General features: G+C 46.8%; 2 protein-coding genes across 6 annotated transcripts in view; one reads left to right on the plus strand and one right to left on the minus strand.

Annotated features, from left to right (window-relative positions):
* Positions 1-1304: 1304 nt before the first annotated feature.
* Mas1l (MAS1 proto-oncogene like, G protein-coupled receptor) lies at positions 1305-12857 on the minus strand. Of its 2 annotated transcripts, XM_006227882.5 has the most exons (2): positions 12677-12857; positions 1305-6374 (listed from the first exon to the last, which is right to left on the minus strand). In XM_006227882.5, exon 2 carries the CDS (start codon positions 6343-6345, stop codon positions 5380-5382), a length of 966 nt encoding a protein of 321 aa, XP_006227944.1. In that variant the 5' UTR covers positions 6346-6374; positions 12677-12857; the 3' UTR covers positions 1305-5379.
* Positions 12858-13190: 333 nt separating this feature from the next.
* Positions 13191-27354, plus strand: part of Mas1 (MAS1 proto-oncogene, G protein-coupled receptor) — a 31474-nt gene continuing 17310 nt past the window's right edge. Inside the window, exons 1-2 of one of the 4 annotated variants that reach the window (XM_063281329.1) lie at positions 13191-13256; positions 20235-20286. The gene's annotated coding sequence lies outside the window, so the exon portion shown is untranslated. The remainder of the gene's footprint in view (positions 13257-20234; positions 20287-27354) is intronic. The other 3 variants (XM_063281319.1, XM_039101409.2, NM_012757.2) reach the window with 3 other exon arrangements.

A 27354-nucleotide genomic window follows, 5' to 3' on the forward strand; every position in this document is an offset into this window, starting at 1 on the left:
AACCACTGAGCCATCCCTGCAGCCCCTGGTTCCACCTTCTGAGCCCTGGGACTACAGTCACCTGTTACGTGCTTCATTCATGCTAATCCAACAGTCTACCACATTCTCACTCACTTGAGATACTTTCTTCAAAGTTATTTTAGAGACAGAGACAGGAGCACCAGGAAGGAGTTAAAGACCATTTTCCACTACTTGCTGAGTCCAAGACCAGCCTGAGTTTCTTGTCTCAGGAAAGATAAGAACTATTTTTTTTCTTTTTTTTTTTTTTTCAGAGCTGGGGACCAAACCCAGGGCCTTGCGGTTGCTAGGCAAGTGCTCTACCACTGAGCTAAATCCCCAACCCGTTAAGAACTATTAATCCCAGCCCTGGGGTGGCCTGGTGAGTTTTGAAACTGACTAGGGCTAAATAGTGAAACCCCATCATCATTGTCATCATCATCACCATCATCATCATCATTAATAATAATAAGCTAAAAAAAAACAAAGTATTTAATCACTCAATTTTAATCCTCCCAGCAACACAGATTGCCATCTGTCTCTCCCTTGTTGTTGCTTAAGGCAATGTTCAGAGCCAGGCATGCTCCAGACTTACCTGGAGAGTGAGTGACCAGCACCTGAGGAGCAGGCCTCTGACACTGCCACTTCCACAGTCAGGACCTCACCCTGCTCCTGGTACCTCCCCTGTGCCTCCACTCCAGTAATTTTTGGGCCTTAGCCTGGAAAAACAGCCCCCCCCCCCAAATTCCAGAACAGTCCGATTATTTTGGCTCTGGGCAAGGGCAAGGAAAACTCACGTGGGCCCACTCCTGCTAAGGCCTGCTTTCTTTTTTACTGCCCAGAGGCAGGGAAAAGCACCCAGGAGCTTGCTCTGCTTTTCCTCTCCAATTTTATCCTTTTATAGTGGCCAGGGAGTGTGTAAGAGCCCCTGTGTTTCCTCCTTAACTAAGGTCAGGCAAGGTCAGTCAGCTGCAGCAAAGAATAGGATAGCACTGTCTCATGCTGCCTTGTGGCATTTTGTTTGTTTGTTTGTTCGTTTGTTCTTATGGTTTTTCTAGACATGGTTTCCCTGTGTAGCACTGGCTGTCCTGGAACTCACTCTGTAGACCAAGCTGGCCTCGAACTCATAGAGATCTGCCTGCCTCTGCCTCCCGAGTGCTGGGGAGATTAAAGGTGTGTGCCACCATGTTGTTTAGGCTGTTCATTTTTACAGATTTATTTTTTATTATTTTAATTATGTGGCGTGTGTGTGTGTGTGTGTGTGTGTGTGTGTGTGTGTGTGCGTGCGCGCGCGCGCGCGCGCGCGCGCGGGTACATGCACATGAGGGTATGAGCATGTGAACTCACATGCCCATGAAGGTCAGAGGACACAGGCATTGGATTTTGTAGCTAGTGCTACAGACAGTTGTAAATTAGCTGACTCGGGTCCTCTAGAAGACGTGTGCCTCTTGAATGTCTGAAACGCTCTAGAGTTGAAGAGAGATGGAACTCAGGCCTTGGCTTCGGTCAGGGATTGATCAGCTTACAGCAGTGGGTCTCAGCCTGTGGGTTGGGAGGTAGAAGGACCCTTTCACATGGGTCTCCTAAGAAATATCGGCTTTTATAGTATGATTCATTAACAAGCATAATTGCAGTCAGGAAGTTTCAATGAACATAATTTTATGGTTGGAGGTCACCACAACATGAGGCTATATTAAAGGCTTGTAGCACTAGGAAGTTTGAGAACCACTGGCCTAGAGGCTGACGGGACCCAGAAAAATACAGGTTTACTATGCATCTTTCTTAGCACCTTGGACAAAGCCACAGACGGTGCATGGTCAAGAAGCATTTACAGGCTGGAGAGATGGTTCGGGGGTTAAGAACACTGGCTGTTCTTTCAGAGCTCCCAAGTTCAATTCCCAGTAACTGCACGGTGTCTTGTAATCCTAAGATCTGGTGCCCTCTTCTGGCAAGTAGGCATACACATGGGTAAAACACTATATGCATAATAAATAAATCTTCACAACTTTTTATAAGTGAATTTACAATTGTTTATAAGTGAATATATGCAATAACAGTATTCTAATAGTATTTATAACTGACTAAATGATAACAGTGTTATAATAGTATATGACATCATCTCCTTTTATATGGGACCATAGACATTTTTTGATTAAATTCTGCTATTTAATTTTTTAAGTATTTATATTATTTACTTATTTGTGCGGGGGTGGGGGTGTGCACACATGCCACAGCACATGTGTGGAGGTTAGAGGACAACTTGCAAAGGTCGGTTCTATGTTACCACCATGTGGAATACAACTCAGGTCATCGAGCTCGGCCGCAAGCACCTTTACCTACTGAGCCATGTCGCCATAGTTACTAACACAGAGACACACATACATTTGGTGACAGACATTTGGTGTTTCTCTGATCCCCAGTGATACAGAATAGGACATTTTCATTGCCCTGAGTTGACGTGGAATGAGAGTTAGGAAAGGGCAGAGTCCATGAAGCCTCCAGATCCCACACAACGTCCCCCCTCTTTCAAAGAGCCTCCTTCAAATTCAGTTCTCAGGGAAGCTTCTGTCGGAAAAGTGGTTCTCTAAAGCAGAGCGAGGGACCCCTGGAGGTTGAAATAGGTAACTGCCTTCAACTCGGGCAGAGTGAAGGGGAAAGCACAACCCAGAGAGCGGCTCTCTGGCATTGCTTTGGGCTCGAGGGTCATAGTTTGTTTTTCTGGCTTTTTTACTTTAAGAACAAAAAGGAGAAAAATGCGAGGCTATCGGTGTCACTCTCGTGGTTTCACAGGATTAGAAGCTGATTATCTGCTGATCCTGGGATCAAGAGGGACACTGTGAAATGAGGGATTCTCAGCTACATCCCGTTGTCAAATTCAGGTGTAAGGTCACCGTGACAGTCCCTTACAACATTTCTCAGAGCAAGCCAAAATACACTCCATCGAAGAAGCGCAAGTTTTTGAAGCAAAGTGCCGGTCAAGGAAGGAATGATGTTTTCTGGCTTTTAGCTCTGAAGCCGCCCAGGGTTCGGACGTAAGGTTGTACTCCCAGGTTAATGACAAGACACTCTCTTAGCTCAGCAGCAGGGCCAAAGGAAAGATCTACTTCTCTTCCCAGCATGAAACTCAGCAAACCAGACTCATTTCAGGATGGAGTGAGTTGGAAGCCACAAACAGAGCCTCTGTGGTGTGTGAAGAGGCCCCTCTCACCAACAGTCACACTCGTCTGGGGTTATGGATCAGGACCAAGTGTTTGCCTAGCATATGAAGCCATGGGTTTGTTCCTCAGCACCACACACATACACATATACAGCTTTGCCATGTGTATGGGCTAAAACGACATTCATATATTTTATTTTATTATTTATTTTAAGACAGGCTCTCACTAGGTTGCTTAGAATGGCGTCAAACTCACAGAAAGCCTCCTGCTTCCACCCCAGAGCGTTTCTGTTATGGATATTAATGGGTACCTCCGTTCTGTTGTCTTATTGTTTTGGTAATGAGTTCAAACACTTCTGACTATTTTTGCTTATTTTCAGTGGGATTATAAACCACCCACCATTTAACCTTTTACCCATTTAACTCTTGATATCCCGCCATTTTTATTCTTAGTTTAGTTGAGCATTCCATATGTTAAGGGGGGGGGGTATTATCCTGCTGTCATATTTATGAGGAAACATTTTCCAATTCGTGATTTGTTATAGATGGAACTTCTCATCATAGTTGGAACAGGCACAAAGCCTCCGAATGCTAGAGCATTCAGTACGATCCCTGGTCCTGTTGGGTTTACATTTAAGGACTTATTTTTTTAAATCTAGTTGCATTCTGGGTTTATTCTCCCAGTAAGAAAATGGCCAGATGAGCAAAATTTATTAATAGTGCTGGGAAGAAACTGGGACCGACCTTAAAATAGCAAAGCCCATCTACAGTGCCTCAAGACTACCGAGGAATGTTTTCTTTGCAATAAAAAAGAGAAAACATGCCATTTCAGAAGAACCAGAAGCAGTATTTCCAATCAGCTGCTCAGCAAAGAGGGGGAGGGATGAAAGGATGGTACGGTAGGAGGTGGTGTATGTAGTAGTTGCGGACAGAGCTGAGAGAGAACGTGGGTCTGTTTTGTACACATTTTGCAACAAAAATGCATTGCGTGTTGTTCCTAGGCGTCCAAGCAGCTCATATTTAAGCAAAGGGAACAAGGACTGTGGAAGGCCGAAAGATTGGAAGCTGGGGGTGCTGGGACATGTCTGTAAAACCAGCTGTCAGGAGCCTGAGGCAGGAGCATTGAAAGTTGGAGGCCAGGCTGAGCTACATCAAGACCTTGTCTCAAAAAAACTGAGGATATAAGAAAACCAGAGGAGGGGCTGGAGAGATGGCTCAGCAGTTAAGAGCACCGACTGCTCTTCCAGAGGTCCTGAGTTCAAATCCCAGCAACCACATGGTGGCTCACAACCATCTGTAATGGAATCCGATGCCCTCTTCTGGTGTGTTTGAAGACAGCTACAGTGTACTTATATAGAATAAATGAATAAATCTTTAGAAAAAAAAAGAAAGAAAGAAAACCAGAGGAGAGAGATGTGGGTGGGTAGGAGGGGAGAGAAAGGAAGGCAGGAAGACAAAGTGGAAATTTCCATGCTTAAGCCAAGCTCTACTCAGCCTTGTTGAGGGTCCCTCTAATGCTCATTGGATGACATCTTTAAAGGACTTGTGGGACGTCCCATTCCTCTCTCATCTGGCCCCATGATGGAGTGTCAAGGTGTGGATAGTGAAGATGCTTTATAAGGTAGCATGGATGTCCCTTATTTGGAATAACATGTCTGCCTTTGAGGCATCCAAAGCACAAGATAGAGGAGGCCAAGGGAGAGGAGCTTGAGCAGTATCGATAGCACCCGTAGACAGTTGATAGTACCTCTCAAAGACTGCCTTGGGTATTATGGTCTCAAGGACAGATTTGAAGGGCAAACTCCTTCCGAAACCCAGTCTGGCTCAGCACCACCCATATCTTAGAGCCTTTCTAACCTCTTACCTTTATCTGCAGCAATGGATTAACAACAGTGGCTCATAAGATTGACAGGAAGATTGATGACATGTGACAGTGTTTAGGATACACAGAGCTTAGTGCTGGGAAGATAGGGTCAGGCCAGGGCCAGGTCTCTGGGCTAGAGTACTAGCCTAGCACTAGCCCAGCCAAGATCCAATCTTCATCATTAGAAAAAAAAATGCTCCGGTTAAGTTCTCCGTGGCCAAGCATGTTATGTGCACAGTGTGCCTCGGTGTCATCTATTTCCAGGAGGGACGAAGGACTTTAATCTTAGCGAGCCACCAGGTGGGAACTTAGAGAAGTGGTTTCATAACAGTGTTATATTTGGGGATGTCCTAGCAGAAGGTCATAAGGGCAGGGAGAATTGTACCTCATTCTCCCTCGAGGCCACCACTGGCTTTTCCTCAAAGACCTTCTGTAGTGCTTCTTTTAGGGACTTCCTACTCCTCTTCCTCCTCAGACTGCCTACCACAAAGTAGACAATTGGGTTGATGCTGCAGTTTATAGTGGAGAGCATGTTCAGGTAGGGGAGAGATTTCCATACAGAAGCATCAGTGGAATTGGAATAGTAGCCAATGATAAGCAACACCTTCATGGGCATGGCGAAGACAAGGAACAGGATGACGGTGGCCATGATGATCACATAGAGTTTGGCTGGTTGACGTGGCTTCAGGTTACAGCAGACTTGGATGAAGAGTATCAAGTTCGAGAAGACCATGAGAGGGACGAAGACCAGGAAAGTCAAGGTACAGGAAAATATGTACACGTATCGGCATTCTGGGAACTGGGGCTTCACTTCCAGAATGCAGAAGAAGTTTTCCAAACCAGACACAAGAACAGAGAGGGCCCACAACAGCGTACAGGCCACAGTGGACTGGTGTTTCGGGCGTCGGCAGTGGTACCAGATCGGGTAAAGCACCGAGAGGCAGCGCTCCACGCTGATGGCCGTGAGGAGGTGCAGGCCCGTGTTGTAGCCGAAAATCATGAAGAGGACAGCATAGCTCACTAAGGTGGAATCGTAAATGTGGAAAGTGTTCACTAGCTGAATGATGGATGAACAGAGGAGGACCATGAAGTCAGCAAAGGCGAGATGTAGGATGTAGATGGTGAATGGCTTCCTCTTGATGCAGAAAATCAAGAACCATATCAAAAGGCCGTTCCCAACCAGTCCCAGTGAACAGATGACCAGGGAGATGGAGATATACGTGTATTTAGTCACATGCTCTGAAGACCAGGTGGTTTCATTGGGGGTTTCGTTTCTGGTGGTTTGTGTGCATTCCTGAGGACACAAGGTTGTTGCCAATGGCTCCATCCCAGGGAGATCACTTTCTCTGTGGCCTCCTGTGGTCAGAAATGGAAGGTGGTGACAGGTGTCAGCTGTTCTGCACCTCAAAATGATTTTGTATTACTAGGGAGGCTCTCTCTCGCATGCTGAGGAATGAGGGAAGCCAGGGTCCCCTGCAGTATCTCCTCATCTTCATGCCCTGCCTCATTCTCCCTTTGTCAGCTCTCCACCCAGCAGAGGCTACTGAAATGTCCACATCCCCTCTACTAACACTAGGGTTGACTCCCTACCTCAGTCCCAGCCACTGGCACCTACAACAATTCTTTGTTCATGGCTGTATGGGAAAGCCCTCTGTGTTTCTTACATCTAAGAGTTCTTACCATGAGGTGACAGAATTAGGAGCAGTATTTTTAAATGACGCATGGCAATACATTGAAACAATTTATTATTTTATCTTTTTTTTTTTTCGGAGCTGAGGACCGAACCCAGGACCTTGCGCTTGCTAGGCAAGAGCTCTACCACTGAGCTAAATCCCCAAACCCCATTGAAACGATTTAAACGGTGACTTGGAACACAGTTCAGAAAACCGTGCAGTGTGAGGGTCTGAGTTTGGATTCCCAGCTTTCCCAAAGGAGATCTGGGCATGGTAGTATGTATCTATAACGCCAGCATGAGGGACTGGAGAAAGACCCCAGGGATTCAGTGGCCAGCCAGTCTAGCTGGAACATCAAACTCCAGGCGCACTGAGAAACCCCCATCTTAAAGGATAAGGTGGGCAGGCTGGAGAGATAGCCCAGAGGTTAAGAGCACTTGACTGTTCTTCCTAGAAGTCCTGAGTTCAGTTCCCAGCAACCACGTGGTGGCTCACAACCATCTGTAATGGGATCTGATGTCCTCTTCTGGTGTGTCTAAGACAGATACAGTGTACTCATATACATAAAATAAGTGATTTTTTAAAAAAAGTCAGTTATGTCATGTGAATATATCTTTGCTTTAATCCCAGCTGTGGACATGGGGCCACTTCAGATTGTCCATAGAGGCTGACTATGACTTGTCTCGTGCTCTGGCAGTGTGTATGATTTTTGCCAGCTGAAGATGGTTTACATCTGGAATTCTGGGGACTCTTCGGAGGGGGTATAAATGCCAGAGCCCTGAGGAGGGAGGAGGCTGCTCTGCTGCTCCCCCTCCTCCCGCTGGTTGCTGTTGTTGTGGTTTGTCACATGGTCGTGAGCAAAGTTGATGAGAAGAAGAGATTGGATATCCTGACAATGGAGACCAAACTTACCTCTAGGAACTCAGCGCCCCTGATCAGCAAGAACTAATGCAAGTCTAATGAGACCGACACCTTCTCTCCCTTCAACCTTCTTTCTTGCCTACCTAGTGTTGTGGGGTTAGATGGGATGGAGGTGGAGAACATGGTAGGCAAAAGTACCCATTAAAGCAGCAAAAATGAACAGTTACAGTAGTAGCCCACTGAGGGATGGGAAAAGTCCTCAATGGGGCTTTCCCTTCCTCCTTCCTTTCCCCATGTTGGACTGGCTCCACTCTTGGTCCTGTCAATTCTTGGATCCATGCACCAGCTCTTGGGTTTCTCTCATGAGCCACCAGCCTCAGTGGGTAGTGAGACTGTTGCTCCATCATACCCTGCAGAGGGATGGCTCACCAATGCTCCTCTTCTTTCTAAAGCAAGCAGAGGACCCTCTCAAGCTTTTCCCTGTGACCTCACCCGGGTTTAATAGAGGAGAGAGAATGCAGGAGAGGCAGTTCTGTCAAGTCCCTGCTCTCCATCCACAGCCAGATCTTCCCTTCCCACTGATGAACCTAGCCTGCCTTAGGAAGGGAGTGTCTCCACAGCTTCTGTGGTTTTGATAAAATGCATGACTTTTATGGATGAGTAAAGTAAATTAATCTCACAGACTTTGGAGAGTTCAGAAGGAAGAAAACAAACCCCGTGGGTGTTCCTGTCTGACTGCTCAAAGATGGCTGCTCCCTCTGTTGTTTGTCTTGAGACAAGGTTTTGTTATGTAGCACAGGCTAGCCTCAAGCTCAGAATCCTCCCGCCTTCACCTCTTGAGTGCTGCCGCTACAGTAGGCATGTGCCACCACTCCCAGGTGTTTCTTATTTCTGATGGACACACATAGCGGTACACGTTTGTTGAATGCACGGTGTTGGTTGAGTGAACGTGTGCAGTGACTCCGCTATCTATCTGAAATAGTCACCTGGTCATTATCAATCAAAGATCACTTCCATCACAACACGGAGAGATTTCCTGGGGGCCACAGTCTGTGTGGTTCAATACCCATCGTCAAAAGTTACACTTATCTGATTGTGTGTGTGGAGTGCACACATACTACAGTTTGCACATGGAGGGCAGAAGATGACACGTGGGACTCTTCTCTCCTTCCACCATGTGGATTTTAGGGATGGAACTCAGGTTTGATTGGTTAGTGACTTTAAGTATCGATACCTAGCCTTTATACATTTAATGTGTTATTGATATTTTACTGCTATTAAAAATTCTTCGAAGGTGGGTATTGATGGACACCTCAGCTGTTTTATCGTTTGTTTATGCTATTGCAAACACATGGGGTGTTCGCGATTCTCCGTGTATATAGGCCATTTAAAAGTATTTATCATTCTTGCGTCTCTAATTTCTTTCTTGGGGTGATTTATTTCAAGAACAATGACTGGTGAGGGACTTTAAGGCTTTGGAGCAGAGAAGCATAATAGATATGGACACAGACCTTGGGCTCAGTGATCTGGGTTGAAATTCCTGCTTCAGGCCAGCATTATTTGTCCTTGGGCAGGTTTCATTCTGTAAATCTGCTTCTCTGTCTGCGAAGCAGAGGTTATAATAGCAGCAGTTTCCACAGTTATTGAGAAAAAGAGTTGATTTGCTCTTCTTCTTCTTCATCCCTATGGGGTCTCTCTCTCTCTCTCTCTCTCTCTCTCTCTCTCTCTCTCTCTCTCTCTTTCTCTACCCCCCTCTCTCTGTATGGTGGACCTGTGTGCATGCATGTATGTACATGTGTGTGGAGGCCAGAGGTTGACATCTGGTGTCTTCCCCCTAGCTCTCTGTTTTGTCTATTGAGGGAGAGCATGCTGGTTGTAAGTTTTTCTCAACTTGAACTAAACTAGAGTCATCTGGGAAGAAGGAAATGCCCCCATCAGATTGCCTGTAGGCAAGTAAGTCCCTAGGACATTTTGATTGACAACTGGTGTGGGTGGGAGGGCCCATCCCACTGTGGGTGGTGCCACTTCTGAGCAGGAAATATAAGGAAGGTAATTGAACCAGAGCCCGAGAGCGAGCCAGCAAGCAGTTCTCCTCCATGGTTTCTGCCTTGCATTCCAGGTTCCTGCTCCGAGTTCCTGCCCAGACTTGCCTTCATGATAGACTATACGCTGTAAGAGGAAATAAACCCCTTCCTTTCTGGGTTGCTCTTGGTTGTGGTGGTTATCACCACAATAGAAAGCAAACTACGGGGGGAGGGGGGGTGTGGAGAGATGGCTCGGTGGTTAAGAGCACTGACAGCTCTTCCAGAGGTCCTGAGTTCAATTCCCAGCAACCATGTGATGGTTTACAACAATCTGTCTTGGGATCTGATGCCCTCTTCTAGTGTGTCTGAAGACAGTTACAGTGTACACATATATAACAAATAAATAAATAAATAAATAAATAAATAAATAAATAAATAATTCTTTTTTTAAAAAGTAAAGAAAGCAAGGATGCAGGGCGTCTCACTGAACCTGGACTTCAACAATTTAGCTGCTTGCACAAGGGGTCCCCTGCTTCCCAAGTAGACATCATACACTCCCAGATTTCAAATGGCTTCTGGGATCCCAAACTCCGGTCCTTACATTTTTTTCAGGCAAGCACTTTACACACAGGTCCATCTCCAGAGCTCTAGATTTCATTACTCTAAGTGCTGTCAGAGTACAGAAACATGTCAGTCCCCAGTCTGGCAATCCTCAAAAGTGTGGTTCTCAGGGCTGAGGATGCCTTTCCGTTGGTGGAGTGCTTGCTTATCTCTCTCACAAAGCCCTGGGTTCCACCCCCTGCACCACATAAACTGGGAATGGTGTCTTATACCTATAATTCAGTATTCAGGAGGTACGGGCAGGCATCTCAGAAGTCAATGTCATACTCGACTCGGTAGCTTGAAGGTTAGAGGCTGGTCTAGGCTAAAAGAGACCCAGCAGCTGGGCATAGTACCCACACAAGACCAAGCCAGTCCATTCTAGCATGGAGTGGGGAGGGGCTCACTAGCCACCACCCCTTGCTGAATGACAACTAATGACTGCTGGATGAGGGGGAGCCAGCATCCTTTGAGGTTATGGTCCCTGGTAGGTCAGCTGTAATCCAGTGATGGCATCATACTCCTATGGACAGTTCAAACTGGACTCTGCACACAAAGTGGTTGGGGGGACTGAGAGGGGTTAGGTGAGGAGTAAGGATAATTGTGATAAAAATTACATTGTACGCATATGAAATTCTCAAAGAACAACAAACAATATTTTTTAAAAGGTTGTTTTTGGAAGCAGCAGAAGAGAGAATATTGATCATTCTCAAATAAAACTATCTAATAGGGGGAAATGATATTCAGAAGTTTTAACTGGCAGGCTTAGCACTTAGCAAGGTGGTATTTTGTTTCTTCTTGGGTCGAATGTCCTGGATGCTTTGCTCATACTTTCTCCTCTTGGGGATTAGGGTCCTTGCTGGCCTGTGAACATGCATTGATCTTTTTTTATGGCATTTATTGGTCTTCTCCAGGCATAGCCCAGACCTCTTGGGCAGTCCACTTTGGCTTTTCAAGGACTGATCCAAGCAGAGGCAAGTACAGTTCCGTGCTACTCCAATCCCACTCTCTTCCCTCTCCTTCTCTTCCCTAAGTCCACTGTCACAACCTTCTGTCCAAGGGCAAAGGGTAAGAGCAGAATTGAGGGTGGGGGTGGGGCAGAAAGATCCTACAGGGACCAGGAGCCACCAGGGAGCCATTGAGGACAGCCTGCCTGGGGGCTGAGTGTTAAGTGCGGACAGTGTGATAAATCAGCGCTTACTCATGGCTGTTCTTCCAAAGAAGTCTGAACAAATAAGGGAATGGGGCTGTCTGTATCAATGTTGTCCACACTAACCTTTCTGCCGGGATTCAAGTGTATTAGTAAACAAACAGGAACTTACTTAAATTGTATGTCTTAATATTCTGGACATAGCAACAAAGCATAATTTAAGAGAAAAAGTATAGCTGGGTGGTGGGGGGCGAATGCCTTTAGTCCCAGCGCTCGGAAGCTCGGAAGGCAGAGGCAGGTGGATCTCTGTTAGTTCAAGGCTAGCCCAGTTTACAAAGCGAGTGCCAAGGCTACACACAAAAATCCTGTTGAGAGAGAGAGAGAGAGAAAGAGAGAGAGAGAGAGAGAGAAAGAGAGAGAGAGAGAGAGAGAGAGAGAGAGAGAGAGAAAGAGAGAGAGAGAGGAGCAGAACTAATAAGTAAAATTATACTAATCGTTCAGATTGGCTGATCCCACATGGCTGTTAAGGAACCCAGAGAGGTAGGAGGCCATCTCACGTAACAGGTTGAGGACTCTGCCTCAGTCCCCCAGCGTGCTACTGTCATACTGTTTCCTGTAGGTGGGTGTCTTTCAACCTCCTGTCTGAATGTAGATGTCTCAGTCAACACCTGTCTGTAACTATTCATGGAGGTTTTCACTGTAGAGTGGGCAGGAGGGCATAGTGAAGAAGGGGAAACCAAGCTTGTCTTTGAAGTGGGGTACAGTCTGCAAAATCTGCACGGGACAGTGCCAGTGCCACATGTTCTGGTGGCAGCTGGGCAGCTGCCTTCACAGTTCCCCCACCCTCTTTTGGATTTATCCCCTGGTGTCTAGAACATGTTATTTATGGTCTTCACTAATGAGCTCTCTCAGCCTCTCAGATTCAGTCAATCAAGGAAGCTGGGCAGGAGTTAAATGCGCTCACATCTGTGGGACAGTTTTCTACTAGAAAACTACAAAATAGAACAGAGCCACGTTTTATTTCTGGTGCTGTTTCAGCGCTCCAAACCAAGTGTCTCTCGGTGGGTGTGCAGAACCAGCACCATGCACACATACATGGGGCACGATTATTAGGCGTGCTTTTAATTTTTTATGGTGCTCTTAATGGGGGTGTGTGGGCTCTGCGATTGCAGTCAGACCACACACTGTTTCAGAGGATATAAGCCCTCTAAGGTAGCTCTTAAGATTCTCTTAGAGTGGATTCTCTTTCCACCCAGTGTGGCTCTCTTTGTGGAGGGCTGGGGAGAAGGAAGGCTCCAGTACACTGAAGTCACAGAGATCTTTCTGGAACGGGCAAGTGGGAGCACTCACGGTCTGCTGGTGAGGAGCCACTGTGGTGATCTCTGGTTCTTCCCTTAGGGCTTGCTATTTCTGCTGGTTTTCATACCCTGTTCATCAGACAAGAAGGTTCTGGAAGGCTGAAAGAGCGCCCACACCAGTCTGGCACCAGTCTGTTCTCAGGGTCTTGTTTTGGCTTCAGATCTGGCCAGTGAAATTTAGATTCCTAGTGGCAAGCCCTGAGGGCAGAGGGCGGGGCCAGCTTTCCTTGGAGACCTGTCAGTCAAACTAATAATCACGAGACACTTTTGGTACTTTGCATCGAGTCCCAGCTAATGGGAAAATATCCTAATCTACCCTAGTAGGAGCCTGACACTGCATTCTTCTCTGGTTGTTAGTGAATGGGTTTGTGCATCAGCACTCTGGTTGTGGATCCCTCTGTGTCCCCGTCTGTCTTCACTCCTGCCTCCTGCATCTCTACTCTCCACACAGCCCCTAGAGTAGCCCTTGGGATCCTCTCGGAGTGGACTCTCTTTCCAGCCAGTGCAGCCGTTTTTTGCACAGGGCTGGGGAGGAGGAAGGCTGCCTGCATACTGGGAAGACCAGCCCACAGGTACCAACTCTTGGCCCTCCGGGTGGGACAGCCCTCTGGCGGGGACAAACACTTTGGGGTTTATTGGCTGATTCTCGCTCAGATAATTACCCTCCCCACCTCTTTGCTACAGGTGATGGCTGGAAGATGGGATTATCAGGACAACTGCCGGGAGGCTGACCCTAGAACGAAAAATGGTCCCAAGGGATGTTCGCTAGGGAATAGAGCATCAAGCTACTAGCCCTGTCCCAGCCCGTGTGTCCTTTCTTGGGGCTGTAGTGTTGTCCCGTTTTCATGAGATACCAAGAAGGTAGACGAAAAAAGGCATTGAGGAAAGATAACCTCCAGCAGGCTGTGTGTAAACACGCATGCGTCAGGGTATCCACGTGGAGGTCAAAGGACAAGGTTTGCGAGTTGTTCTCTTCCACCATGTGGGTCTCAGGGATCACACCCGGGTTGTCGTGCTTGGTGGCAAGTGCCGTTACTCACTGAGTCATCTTGTCTGCCCTACTTGAGGATTTTTTAAAAATGTCAATGGTATTTGTGGAAGGCTCCCCCTCCACATGAGTCACAGGCTTTGTAATCTCTCTCTCTCTCTCTCTCTCTCTCTCTCTCTCTCTCTCTCTCTCTCTCTCTCTCTCTCTCTCTCTCTCATTTTTGAGACAGAGTTTCTTTGTGTAGACCAGGCTGTCCTTGAACTCATAGAGATCCTTCTGACTCTGCCTTCTGAGTGCTGGGATTAAGCCTCCACTACTGTTAGCATTCCTTCTAGGCTCCGCCCAACAGTTACCTGGCAACAGCCAGGTAGACCTCCTTTCTCTCTCTGCCCCCCCTCACTGATTCTCTTCTCTCCTTGACCCCTTTCTCCCGCTATCCCCTTCTCCCTCCCGCATCTCTCTCTACCACATGTTCCTGGTCGGTATCTCTTCTCTCTCTTCTCTCTCCTCTCTCCCCTCTGTCTTCTCTTTCCCCTCTCACCTCTCCTCTCTTTCCCTTTCACTCTCGCTCTCGCTCTTTCCCCTCCCTTCTCATCTCCCCTTCCCATACCCCCTAAATAAACTCTATACTATACCTATGTAGTATAGGTATAGTATAGATATACTATATCTATATATAATATAGATATACTATATGGTTGATACCTCAGGGGGAAGGGATGTCTCAGCATGGGCTCACTGAGGCACCCCTCCCACCTCACCATACTGCACTCTCTAAGAGACATCCTGGCTCTTTTTATAAAACACAACTGCTACCACCACCTGGCTGTAATCCCTCTTCCTTGAGTGTGTGCATGTGTGTGTGTGTGTGCGCGCGTGTGTGTGCATGCGTGTGTGTGTGTGTGTGTGTGTGTGTGTGTGTGTGTGTGTACTGGAAACTGACTCAATTCTAATCAGTAAGATGTGGCCGAGCTGATGGGACACCGTTTCAGTGCTAATTTGTTGGTTTACTCAGACAAGGTCTCCTATAGACTAGTTCACCTTGAATTCCTAATCCTCCTGCCTCCACCTCTTGGGCATTAAGGCTACATACATGTGTCACCACACCCAGATTCTACTTTTTAAAAGTTGTTTTCTTGAAATTGTGATCCTCCTGCCTCAGCCTCCCCAGCACTGAAAAGAACTTGCCACTATGCCCAGCTCCCAGGATTAGTTTCTGTCAGCTATGCAAGACACTCCGACATGGAAATGACTGTCATAAAAGAAGCCACTTATTTTCACAGCCCCCAGAAGCAGGTAGGGCAGGGATCCAGTCACAGACCCCATAGAAAGTACTGGTGTTGGTCAGCAGACAGGAAGAAAGTGGGCTGTGGTAAGCTTTCACTGAAGCTCCCCAGGCCACTCCCAGGGCCCTTTTCCCTCTGAGCCTCTCTCCTAAGGTTTCAAGCACTTCCTAGCAGCTCCACCAGCTGGAGAAGGAGCTTTCAGTGTGTGAGCCTCAAGACACATGCCATAGCCAAGAGGTAACGACCTAAAAATCTCATGTTCCGGCCATACCCTAGCCCTTATCCTCCCGTTCTTCTGTTATTATTACTCTTGATACTATTTCACAGGTGTGACAGCCCTTCCTAGACTTCCATTCCTTAGTACAACGGACTCCATGGTGGCAGTGCCATTTGGGCTGTAAAGCTCAGCACGTAGACAGCGCCACCATTCAAAACCAACAAAGTCTGGAGTTCTGGAAGGTCTCTAAATGTACTAACCTTAACTTTTGGGTCTGTAGTTCTGTTTCTGGATAACTGTTCTTGTTAACTGAAGTTTGCCAACCTAGAATATTTCTTTATAAAATTTTTATTTACATATGTATGAATATTCTGTGTGTATATATGGTGCATGCCAGAAGAGAGCATCAGATCCCATTACAGATGGTTGTGAGCCACCATGTGGTGCTGGGAATTGAACTCAGGACCTCTGGAAGAGCATCCAGTGCTCTTAGCCACTGAGCCATTTCTACAGTCCCATGGGTTTGTTCTTAAAAGTTCACCCCGAGAAAGGCACAATACTACACCAGGGTCCCCAATACTGAGTGTAGTTGCCAGCTGGCCAATAAAGACTTTCTAGGGACTGGAGAGATGGCTCAGCAGTTAAGAACACTGACTGCTCTTCCAGAGGACCCTGGTTCAATTCCCAGCACCCACATGGCAGCTCAAAACTGTCTATAACTCCAAGATCTGATAGTCTCACACAGACACACGTGCAGGCAAAAACATATCAATGTGCATAAAAAATAAATACATTATTTTCTTAAAGACTTTCTATTGGCTTAAATGAGCAGTCTTCTCTGGTGAGTACCCTGTAACAACAGGGTCTTATTCTGTAGCTCAAGTTGGCCTGGAGCTCACTGTATGGTCCAAAAATGTCCTTGAACTCACAGAAAATTTTCTGTCTCAGTCCAGAGTGTTAGGATTATAGGTAGTGGGTAAGTTCCACTACCTGTATTACTGTTTTGTGTTTTTGAGATGGGGTCTCATGTAGTCCTGGGTGGCCTTGAACACACTGTGTAGATGAGGATGGCCTTGAACTTCTGATCTCCCTGCCTCTTCCTCCCGAGTGCTGGGATTGCAGGTGTGCGTGGTCGCACTTGGTTTGATGCTGTGGTAGAGATGGAACCCAGGATCTCACGACTGCTAACCAAGCACTACATCAGCTGAGCCAATCTCTAGTCCCAGTGCTACTCCTTAAGGAACAGCTCTGTACGTCACCCCGCCCCACTTACCCCTAGTTTAACAGTAGCAAGTGTATTCCTCTGCTCTCGCCCCAGAGTGTGAAATGTTACTGATGCCTTCTAGTTTGGGTGGATAAACATTTCACTTTTCTATGCCATCCTCTCCATTTCCTGTCTAGCCCCCCGCCCCACCCTCATCCATTCTCTCTCTCTCTCTCTCTCTCTCTCTCTCTCTCTCTCTCTCTCTCTCTCTCTCTGCTACTTCCCCAGTGTGAGGATTATAGACTGTTAACTTGCGTGCTTAGGATCCAAACTCAGGTCCTCCTTCATGCTTGGCGAGTCGTGTCCCCAGTCCCCAAATTGTTTCCTAACATAAATTTATCTGACCATGGATTGTCACACAACCTGCCAAGCGACATTTATTAAAAAAACAAAACAAAAACAAACAAACAAAAGAAAACAAAACAAACCCCTACCACTTGATGGCACCAGCAAATAAGGAACCCACAGGGGCTTCTCACTGCCTCTGGCAGAGTCCTGTGCATTTTCCCAAGGGCCAGGCAGGGATTCTATTTTTTGAGGTGGTTTTGAAGTAGCTCTGTTCTCAGAGGCTCTTGTTGCCCGAGGCTGGGGCTGTGTTATCTGAGAAGCATGGTCGGACAGACCTCACCGCCCAGTCTGCGTTTAATGCAGAATCTCAAAGTTGACTGTGCTGCTAGTGGAAGAAGTGTTCTGGGAACTTCCAAGGCTGGTCTGTCAAAATATCAGTGGTCTCTCACGGCGGACTAAGCACAGGGTGTTTATTTTAAGACGGGCCTGGAGGTTTGGGGCTGATGGGAGAGGAGTCCTGGAGAAGGAAAACTAACTAGTTAGTTCTCATGGCTGATGTGTGTGTGTGTGTGTGTGTGTGTGTGTGTGTGTGTGTGTGTGTCTGTGTGTCTGTGTGTCTGTGTGTCTGTGTGTGTCTGTGTGTGTGGTCCCCCACTAACCCATTTGTTTGTTCTGTGCAGACACTATCCTGATGCCATATAATTGCATATAATCATAATTATTATTCAGTTCTGACATGGTCCCCCTGGAGTTGGTGTACTCTAACCTGAAGAGTCTGTCCCTCAAGCCTGCAGTCACCAGAGTGAGTCTTCTGGACGACCCAGAAGCCAGGGCTCCTCTCCCAGTTTGTTAGTGTGGTCAGAAGACTTACAGACACATTAGCTCACATGTGCCTGTTGATCACACCGTGAAACCTCAGAGCAGCCAATGCGGATGTGAGGAAAGTGTCTCCAACTCCAGATCTTGGAGTTATAGACAGAAGCTTTTAGAAGCGTTATGTGAACTTCGGCCAGCTTTCCAAGCCGCATCTCTTTAGACTGTTACACAGATGCACCTGCTTAAATCCTCTACCTCCAGCCACCCTCCCTCCTCAGTGAAGCTCCCAACCTTCTAATGCAGCTCCTCAGCTATCCAGCCTCCCTCCTTGAGGGTTTTCCACACACTCCTCAGGAGCACAGACTCAGGTGAGGGGGCTTGAAAGTTATCAGACAGTGTCTCTTTTCACCCGTCAGGATGGCTGTTACACACACACACACACACACACACACACACACACATATGCACACACACACATGCACACACTGTGATACACATATTCATACACACATACACACACACTCTTACACATACACACACACACAGGCACACATAAGCACACATGCACCCACACATGCACATACACAGACACACACACACACAGACACACACACTATATATATATATACATACACACATGTGTATATGTGTGTATGTATACATATATGTGTGTGCATGAATGTGTGTGTGTATGTGTGTGCATGAATGTGTGTGTATGAATGTGTTTGTGTGTGTGTGTGTGTGTGTGTGCGTGCGTGCGTGCGTGTGAAACAGACATTCTGACAGGTGGAAAGAGACACTGATAACTTTCAAGCCCCCTCAGCCTTACGTGTGTGTGTGTGTGTGTGTGTGTGTGTGTGTGTGTGTGTGTGTGTGTGTGTTGAGGACATAAGGCATCTAGATTTTGGGAGTGGAACAAAATGGAGAAACTACTGAGGGCCTATCCGGAGGAGGTTCCAGGTAGGGAACCCTCCCCCCGAAAACCCCAGTATGAGTAGTTTAGGATAATTATTGCTCACCATTACAGACTGAGCTAGAGAAATTATCAAAAGCTGAGGTGGTTCTCTCCTTTTGGTCACTTTGTGTCTGAGTTCCTTTCTGTGTCTGGAGTGGCGGGGGATTGGGGGGAAGGGTGTTCCCCACTGTGTGGGTTCCTTCCTGATCCTCTACCCACATGCTAGCCATGGGCGTGTGCCCTTGGCACAGCTGTCCAGGCATTCTTCATTTTGCCTCAAGTACTCTGCTCATAAGGTGAAGGGAGACAGAAAGCACCTTTAGCACGGGGCTGTCAATAGCAAGACCGAGGCCTGCCCACGATGCAGGGGACCAGGGGCGGCAGGGCTGGTGACTCACTTTGCTTCACGGAGGCAGCAGCCACGTCTTCGTGGAGCTAAATCTGCTCCATGCTTTCAGCTCACACAGTTGTTGGCGACCTAACTTTAACAGCCTGGGTTATTTTTTGCCTCCTGGAGATTGGTGCGCCAGTGAACGTTCCTTTAATAAGTGCTTCTCCAGAAGCTGGTGGTCATCTGAGTTGCCTGCGGATCCCTGGGTGCTTGTAAAGTTCAGGATCACAATTACACGCAGAGTGCCTTCTGGGTTTCTCTCGGGGTGTCTAGCAGGGTATTGATTGCATAGGCTCCTGAGAATCATGAGAGAAGAGAGAGATTCAGGGCTTGATCGGCAAGCACGTCTCCTCCAATTCTATAATGTGTAATGTATTCTGAGAAAAGATGACCTCTTAACTAGCATGATCTTCTTGTTCTGACAAAAGCAACTTGCAGAAGAAACGGTTATTCTTGGCTTATAGTTCAGGGGATGCAGTGCATCATGGTGGGAGGGCATGTGTTGCAGGACAGTGAGGTGGCTGGGCATGAAGTACTGGCTGTCAGAAATCAGAGAAAGGTGAACGCCGGGGCTTAGCTCTCATTTCTGTTTCGATGTAGCCCAGACCCCAGCATATGGAATAGGGACTACCTACATTTAGGGTGGGTATCCCTCAAGTAACCAAAAAAAAAAAAAAAAATCCCAGCATGCTCAGAGGCATTGTCTCTTTAGTGACTCTATATCCATCAATAATATCAACCATGACAGCAATCAATTAAATATTCTCAAACAGCAAAGAGAGAGGATTCTTGTTTTCAGCATGAAGATAAGTCCAAAATGATGGACAGACTAGTTACACATTGTACATGTTGTTAAAACGTCACTGTACCCTATATGTGTGTGATGTTTATATATGCTTGGTCCAGGGAGTGGCACTATTAGGAGACGTGGCCTTCTTGGAGTAGGTGTGTCACTGTGGGCTTTAAGACCCTCATCCTAGCTGCCCTAAAGCCAGTCTTCTCCTAGCAGCCTTCAGATGAAGATGTAGAACTCTCAGCTCCTCCTGCACCATGCCTGCCTGGATGCCACCATGTTCCCGCCTTGACGATAAGGGACTGAATCTCTGAACCTGTAAACCAGCCCCAGTTAAATGTTGTCTTTTGCCTTGGATATAGTTTTCACAGCAATGCAAACCCTAACTAAGACAGAAGTTGGTACCAGGAGTGGTATCCTGTTATATGTCACCTAAAAGTAAAGACATATTTTAAAAAGATATCCTCTAACAATTCAGGGTCTAGTCCCAGAGGAATCAACCAATAGAAAGTGTTTGTTTGGTTTTTTTTTTTTTTCCATGCAATTGAAAAGAGGAGAGATTCGGACCCAGGCTACAACATACCTGGAACTGGAAGACATTGTGGTAAGTGGAATAAGCCGGTTTCAAAAGGAAAAGCATTGCCTATAAGTTATGGTAACAGAATGAACAATAGAAAGGAGGGACTTATCAACTTGGGCTTGGTGTCAGGGTTTCAGTCAGCCTGTAGTCTTTTGCTTTGTTGCTTTGGGGCCATGATAAGGCAGAAATGCATGATGGGACCTTATGACAGATAAGAAGCAGAGAGAGAGAGAGAGAGAGGGAGAGAGAGAGAGAGAGAGAGGAAGAAGAATAAGAAGGAGGAGGAGAAGGAGGAGGAGGAAGAAGAGGAGGAGCAGGAAGAGGAGGAGGAGGAGGAGGAGGGATACACTGCTAGTACCCTACCTCATTCAGCCAAGCCCACCTTCTCACGCTTCCATCCTTTCCAGTGACGCCCTCAAACTGTGACTCCATCCATGGAGGAGTAATCTGTTGATGAAGTCAGAACCTGCATGATCCCAAAGCTGGCAACCAAGCCCCAGTCCCCGAGCCTGTGTGGGAGAGTGTACTTCCTTAGCAAGAGAAAAAAGGGTGATGTCTGGGAGGAGGGACTGGAGCACGGAGAACATAGTGTCACAATGAACAGAGCTTGCGTTTGGAAGATGAGAAGGTATGGGAGATAGATGCCAGCGATGGCTGCACAGTCACGTGACTGTGCTTAGTGGACCTGAGGAATGGTCATTGAGGTGTTGAAGTTTTCAGTTTTCTGAGCTGCGTGAGAAGACAGATCTCAATGCCCAAAGCGCGCGGCATGAAAGTTACAATTCAGCTCTGTAACCTGGGTACTGTAGTTTGAATTTCTGTGTGTTCCCCAACCCCTAAAATGACATTAAAGTCTGCGGGCTCATTTGGAAATCAGATCATGGCAGTCGGCCATACTGGAATAGAGTGAACTCACATTGATTTAATCTAGGCTGATTGGCATCCTGATACCAATATGGAATTGTAAGGGCAAGGCCATGGGACAACAGAGGCAGAGGAATGCTGTAGCTTTAAGCAAAGGATGCCATGGCTTGATACCCATCAACCTTTCTCTGAAAACAGAGTCAAGGAGGGCTTGTACCCAACCTCAGATGGAGCCTGGCCATGCTGGCATCTGGATTTGCACTCTTGGCTTCTGACATCTTTGTGAGAGGTTCGTTCTGCTGTTTTAGACTATCCAGCTTGTGGGTTATGGGAGCCCCAGCCAACGGGCACAGCAGTTTTTCAGAATGCCTGCTCACGGGAACACCCCCCCCCTCAGTGCGTGGCATTCTGTTTGCTCCGTACTCCACCCATTAGGCCGACTTTATCAAGCCCTCCTTGCTACAGTTCAAAGAATAAAAACCATAAACGGACTTATTGGAGACTTAAATGGAACTCTTTTTTTTTTTTTTCGGAGCTGGGGATCGAACCCAGGGCCTTGTGCCTGCTAGGCAAGCGCTCTACCGCTGAGCTAAATCCCCAACCCTTAAATGGAACTCTTAATTCAAGATCTGTGCGTTACTGGCAGGCCCTATTCAGCTGCTGGGGCAACAGCTGAAACACTTGAGCATTTGCTGGGGGAACCCTATGATGTAGGGGTGTCATCGTCTCTATCTCACGGATGAAGGTGAGGCTTCTGGAAGTTAAGTGACTTGCTTCAAGTTGATAGTGGTGAGAGCTGAGTGGGGACCCTGGCCGGCTGATGTCACTGTCACATTTGGGCTTACTGCTCTGCATTTTCTTCTCCATCTGTTTCCACACACCTGACTGGGAATCTCCATGCACCTGCTCGCCGAGTTTTGCTGAATGAACAGGATGCAGGTTTAGAGATGGAGGTGTTACTTGTCCCTCCGAGAAGGTTAGGGTAGGAAGAGAATAAATGAAGCTGTTTCCATAGTGTGGGCTTGGCTACCTGCCCTCTGGTAACGGCAGGTGGTCCAATCCTACTGACCCTATTAACTAAAGAGAAACCCTCAAGTCTGGTCTCCAGCATGGAAGTCCCCTGGGAGTGTAAGCCTTTCCAGGGAAGCAGTGGGAGTGACAGAGGGATTTCTCGGGGAGACTGTGTCAAGGGAGCCACGTGGGTCCGTGGGGTTGGTCAGCTTCCTAGGTAAAATGTTCCTCTTCTAGAACTGTCACTTCAAGCTACTCCCTCTGCAATTCCTGTGATTCAGAACCATTTAGGAGATGCACATGTAAGAGCCCATGAATCTTGGCAAGATCCTGGATTGGGCTGGGTTTCGTTTGCACCAATGGTTTTTTTGTTTTCTGACTGTGATCTTGGACTTGGGAGGCTCATGAGAAGCCAAGTACATTTCCCAGAAATCATGAGACTTTTGTCCTTTGTGGAAAACTTCTTCTCTGCCATCTAGTCCTTCCCCCCCAGCACTTAGGACTCCAGCCCCCCAAACCCCTTCCACTTCTGCACCTGCTTGTCTCAGGGTCCAGACAACACTGAGGATTGCACCCCTAACAGGAGCCTAACCTGGGCTAATGTGTAGGGGTAGCCTACTGCTAAAAGGTATTAATGGGAAGTCCTGAAGCTTCCGTATCTCCTATTGGCCATGAGCACAAACCCCTTCTCCAGCATGTTCTCATCAGGAAGGGTTGCCTGTGTCCTTTCTCTAGTCACCCTGGTGGGAGCAAACAGGGAAGAGCCACGGAGACCACACACTGTGTGGTCAAGCCAAAGGCATCACCACTAGCAGCACTCTTCTTCCCTAAATGGTGGCTGAAGTCAGAACAAAGTTAAGGAGGTCAATTTTATGTATTTATTTTGTTTCACTTACACTGTCCTGGCAGGACACATATTTTTGTTTTGTCTTCTCCAATTTGGAAACTAAGCATAAGTTAACTGGTTGGGTGCTCAGGAGCTACAGTGACGTTAAGCTCTGACCTTCTGGCTGTAGATGAGGGCCCAGAATTGGAACATTGACTTGGCCACGGTGAATCCCACAAAGTGTGTGAAATTTAGGTGTTGTACTGATTAGTCTTAGACCAACAAAGCAAAGCCGTTTGCATTTTCACCTTTGCAATCTGCCACCAAAATTGTTTAGTGAGTGCACATTGGTATGGTAAGGCATTCTGCTTTTACATAAGGAAGTTGACGAATTGAACTAGGGATGATAAGGATGCTGTGGCTTTACCGTTTACAAGGCTGAACCTTCCAAATTCTTTTAAGTTATCAACAGGGAGTGATCACTATTAACCAGAGGACTCTGGGTCACTCATCACAACAAGAGAGTAGACACTTGTCAGGCCATTAGCTGGCTGCCATACTGTGTCCTTACAGGGACAATCAATGCAGTCTCTTTCCCAAATGACTTATGGTCTAGACCAGGGAAATTAAATTAACACTCAAGAAAACAGTCTGAGCCTGGGGAGGTAAATAGCTCCAGAGTAACTTGCTCACACCCACATAATAACCAGGTGGAGGCTACATTTATAATTCCATCTCTGGGTTCTAGGACATGGAAACAGGAGGAGCCCAGGGGCTCAAAGACCAGCCAGTCTGGTTGAAATACATGACCCAAAGTCATTGTCTCATAAACTAAGGTGGAGTCGCTTTCATGGATGGCCCCACCACACCCAGGAGTATATGGACAGCATGAATTGAAGTTGGTGGGTTATGGAATGGGGAAATAATTAAAGGAGGATTAAAGCAGAATAGTGGATCTGGAAGTAAGTAAGGGGAGGGGTCGGGTGAGTGTGAACAAATGCTTTGTATGAAAGAATTAATTAAAAAAAATAAAGTAGGTGGAGAGTAATAAAGACACCGAAAGTTGATCTCTGGAGTCCACATGGCATGGATAGTTAAGCATACCTGTACACACCCCTGCTCACACACACACACACACACACACACACACACATACACACACACACCTACTCACATGCACACACATACACACACACCACACCTGCTCACATGCACACACACACACACACACGATCACCTGCACACACACACACACACCCGATCACTTGCACACACACACACCACACCTTCTCACATGCACATACACACCACACCTTCTCACATGCACACACACACACCACACCTTCTCACATGCACACACACACCCGATCACTTGCACACACACACACACACCACACCTTCTCACATGCACACACACACACCCGATCACCTGCACACACACACACACACCTGATCACCTGCACACACACACATGCTCACACACACACATGTACACACATACCTACATACACATATGCAACAACTAATATTTAAAAAATTGCAATGTGAATTCTAAACACAATTTAACATTCAACTAATTTGGGGGTTTCGCTCATTCTAAATTAATGAGACAAAATTGCTGCTTCAAGGTGTTAATTTTTATATGAAAACCAGATGCATAGCAAGCAGACATGTGGGATTTAACACTGCTATCACAGGCTTTGGAGAACCCTCCTGGGAGATTCAGGCAGTGTTCTTGAGCTTCATTTCTTTGTGTAAGACACTAAGCAAGCTGCTCTCATTTGGAGGCGACTTCTTCCCAGCATTCTTGAAGATATTAAAGTGAAAAAAAAACCCCACTATTTCCCACAAAACAGTCATGAGCAGGAAAGAAAAATGAAAACAACTTTAATGGTACCCAGGGTTGGCCTCTGACTAAATTATTTCAGGCAACCAAATGGTGTATTTCTAAAGCAAACCAAATTGTGTGTGTTCTCAGGATCCCTGGCAATTAACTCCTGTGCTGGTTAATACTGTCAACTCGAGGGAGTCTAGAATCACCATGGAGACATACCTCTGCCATATGTGTAAGGGGCTTTCTAAATTGGGTAGAGGTAGGAAGACTTCCTCTAAGGTAGACGATGTATTCTGTGGGCTGGGGGTTTTAGGCTGAGTGGAAAGGAAAGGGGAGGCGAGCACGCACATTCATCTCTCTTTGCTTCCTGATTGCGGGTGCTATGTAAGTGTCCTGTGGCCAGCGGCCTCTCACTCCAGCTGCTAAAGCAAACCCTTCCTTCCTTAAGTTGTCTTTCTCAGGGATTTCCTCACAACAAGGGGGAGAGCACCAGCCCAGGCCTACTACCTAGTTTGTAACAAGCACTGTATCCGTGCAGCAAAGCAGGGCACCGCTCCAAAGGCCCAGAGTCTCCAGGCAAGACCGATGGGCACTGTGGGAAGTAGTGCCCATGACCCAAGGAACAGAGTTTTCAGCAGTTTATGCCTTTTCTCTTTGTACGGCTGATGAATATCTGCAAGGGAAAATTTAGAAGTTATATTTCTATGAAGGGCCAAAACAATGCCGGCCAAGTATGCAGGACTGACTCCAGGGAAATATTTAGAACAGCCACTGGCGTGGATAGACTCTGTGTCCCAAGGCAATAACTCCAAAAATATTCTTTCTCACAACTGGACATTTTTTTTCTTGATGTTTAGACACATGATCATAATCTAGGCAAGTGACAAAGAGGGCAAAGTGCACATGTCCAGTAAGGCATCTTCAGAGGACAAGGAAAGAAATGTTGATTAAAATGTCACAGCCCACCTGTCCTCGCTTGCTTTCTCCTGCTGTGATAAAAACACTGACCAAGGGGGTTGGGGATTTAGCTCAGTGGTAGAGCGCTTGCCTAGCAAGCACAAGGCCCTGGGTTCGGTCCCCAGCTCCGAAAAAAAGAAAAGAAAAGAAAAAAAAAAACACTGACCAAAAGCAGCAGAGGGAAGGTTCCGTTCGGCTTACATGTCCCGGTCATCTTCGAGGGGAGCCTGGACAACTCAAGGCAGGAACCTGAAGGCAGGAGGTAAAGCAGAATCAGAGAGACATACTGCTTACTGGCTTGTTCCCTGGGGCATTCTTAGCTTGCTCTGTTATATAACCTGGTACCACCTGCCCAGGGGTGGCTTGCCTATCATGGCTCGTGCCCTCTGTATCAATCATTAATAAAAACAGTGCCCCACAGACGTGCCTATAGGCCAATCTGCTGGAGAACTTTTTCCTTTTAAAAAATATTTTATGTATATTGGTGTTTTGCCTGCACATATGTTTGTATGAGGGTGTCAGGTCCCCCGGAACAGGAGGTACAGACAATTGAGAGCTGCCATGTGGGTGCTGGGAATAGAACTTGGATCCTCTGGAAGAGCAGCCAGTGCTCTTAATTGCTGAGCCATCTCTCCAGCCCCAGTGGAGGGATTTGCTTATGAGGTTCCCACGTTCTGGAGGACTCTAGCTTGTGTCAAGTTGACAAAAACTCACCTGCAGACCGCTCAGCACTGTGTCTGTGGGCAGCCACCTTGTTAGGACCCAGAGAAGGGAGTTCTTGCTTACGAGGAAGTTTTATTAGTTGGTATCCATAACAGCAACAGATCTGCTGATTTTCCAGCATTTATCGCTTTATTTTTTAATGTTTGCCAACACAGTACGAGAAAATGGCAAGCAAACATGTTTTTAAAATTTGCATTTCTTTGGCGTTTGTTTTACATAACTTTATCAGTAGTCTAAATGTGATTTTTTTTTTCCCCTATCAGTTGGCTGGAGACTTTCATAGATTAAGCATGTTGATCCTTGCTGGCCCAGATACCCCCTGGTGGAAATTTAAGGGAACAGTGAAATCCAGGGCTAACTTTGGAAAAATGCCTGAGCTTCCCGTGGGTTAAAGTATCAGAAGGAGGCTGGAGAGATGGCTCCGCTGTTTAGAGCACTGGCCCGGCCGGTTGCTCTGGCAGAGGACCAGACTTGATTCCTAGCATAAATGTGGAAGTTCACAACCATTTCTAACTCCAATTCCAGAGGGATCTGATGCCCTCTTCTGGCTTTCAAGGGCACCAGGTATGTACACATTACACAGACATACAAGTAGGCAAAATATCCATATACACATAAAATACAATTAAATAAAAATAAGACATCATGATGCTATGATGCTGTAGGCCGACGTTTACAATTAAGGTTCTCATTTAGTTTGGTTTGGCTTTGTTTGGAAGAGGCCTTGCTATGCAGCCTATGCTGGGTTCAAATTCCTGCCTGTTTGGCTTCTTGAGTATAATTAACTTCTTAACCTATCCTTTCCCACCAAAGATGTCTATCAGCTAACACGAGCTACTTGACAAAGTTTTGTGTGTAGGCCGGCAGAGAGTGGAGG

The sequence above is a fragment of the Rattus norvegicus genome, chromosome 1 (assembly GCF_036323735.1).
Source record: "Rattus norvegicus strain BN/NHsdMcwi chromosome 1, GRCr8, whole genome shotgun sequence".
In the NCBI taxonomy this organism is placed as follows: domain Eukaryota; kingdom Metazoa; phylum Chordata; class Mammalia; order Rodentia; family Muridae; genus Rattus; species Rattus norvegicus.

Excerpts from the sequence above, each read along its gene's own strand:
- Mas1l (XM_006227882.5), bottom strand. The coding sequence starts at position 6,345 with ATGGAGCCATTGGCAACAACCTTGTGTCCTCAGGAATGCACACAAACC.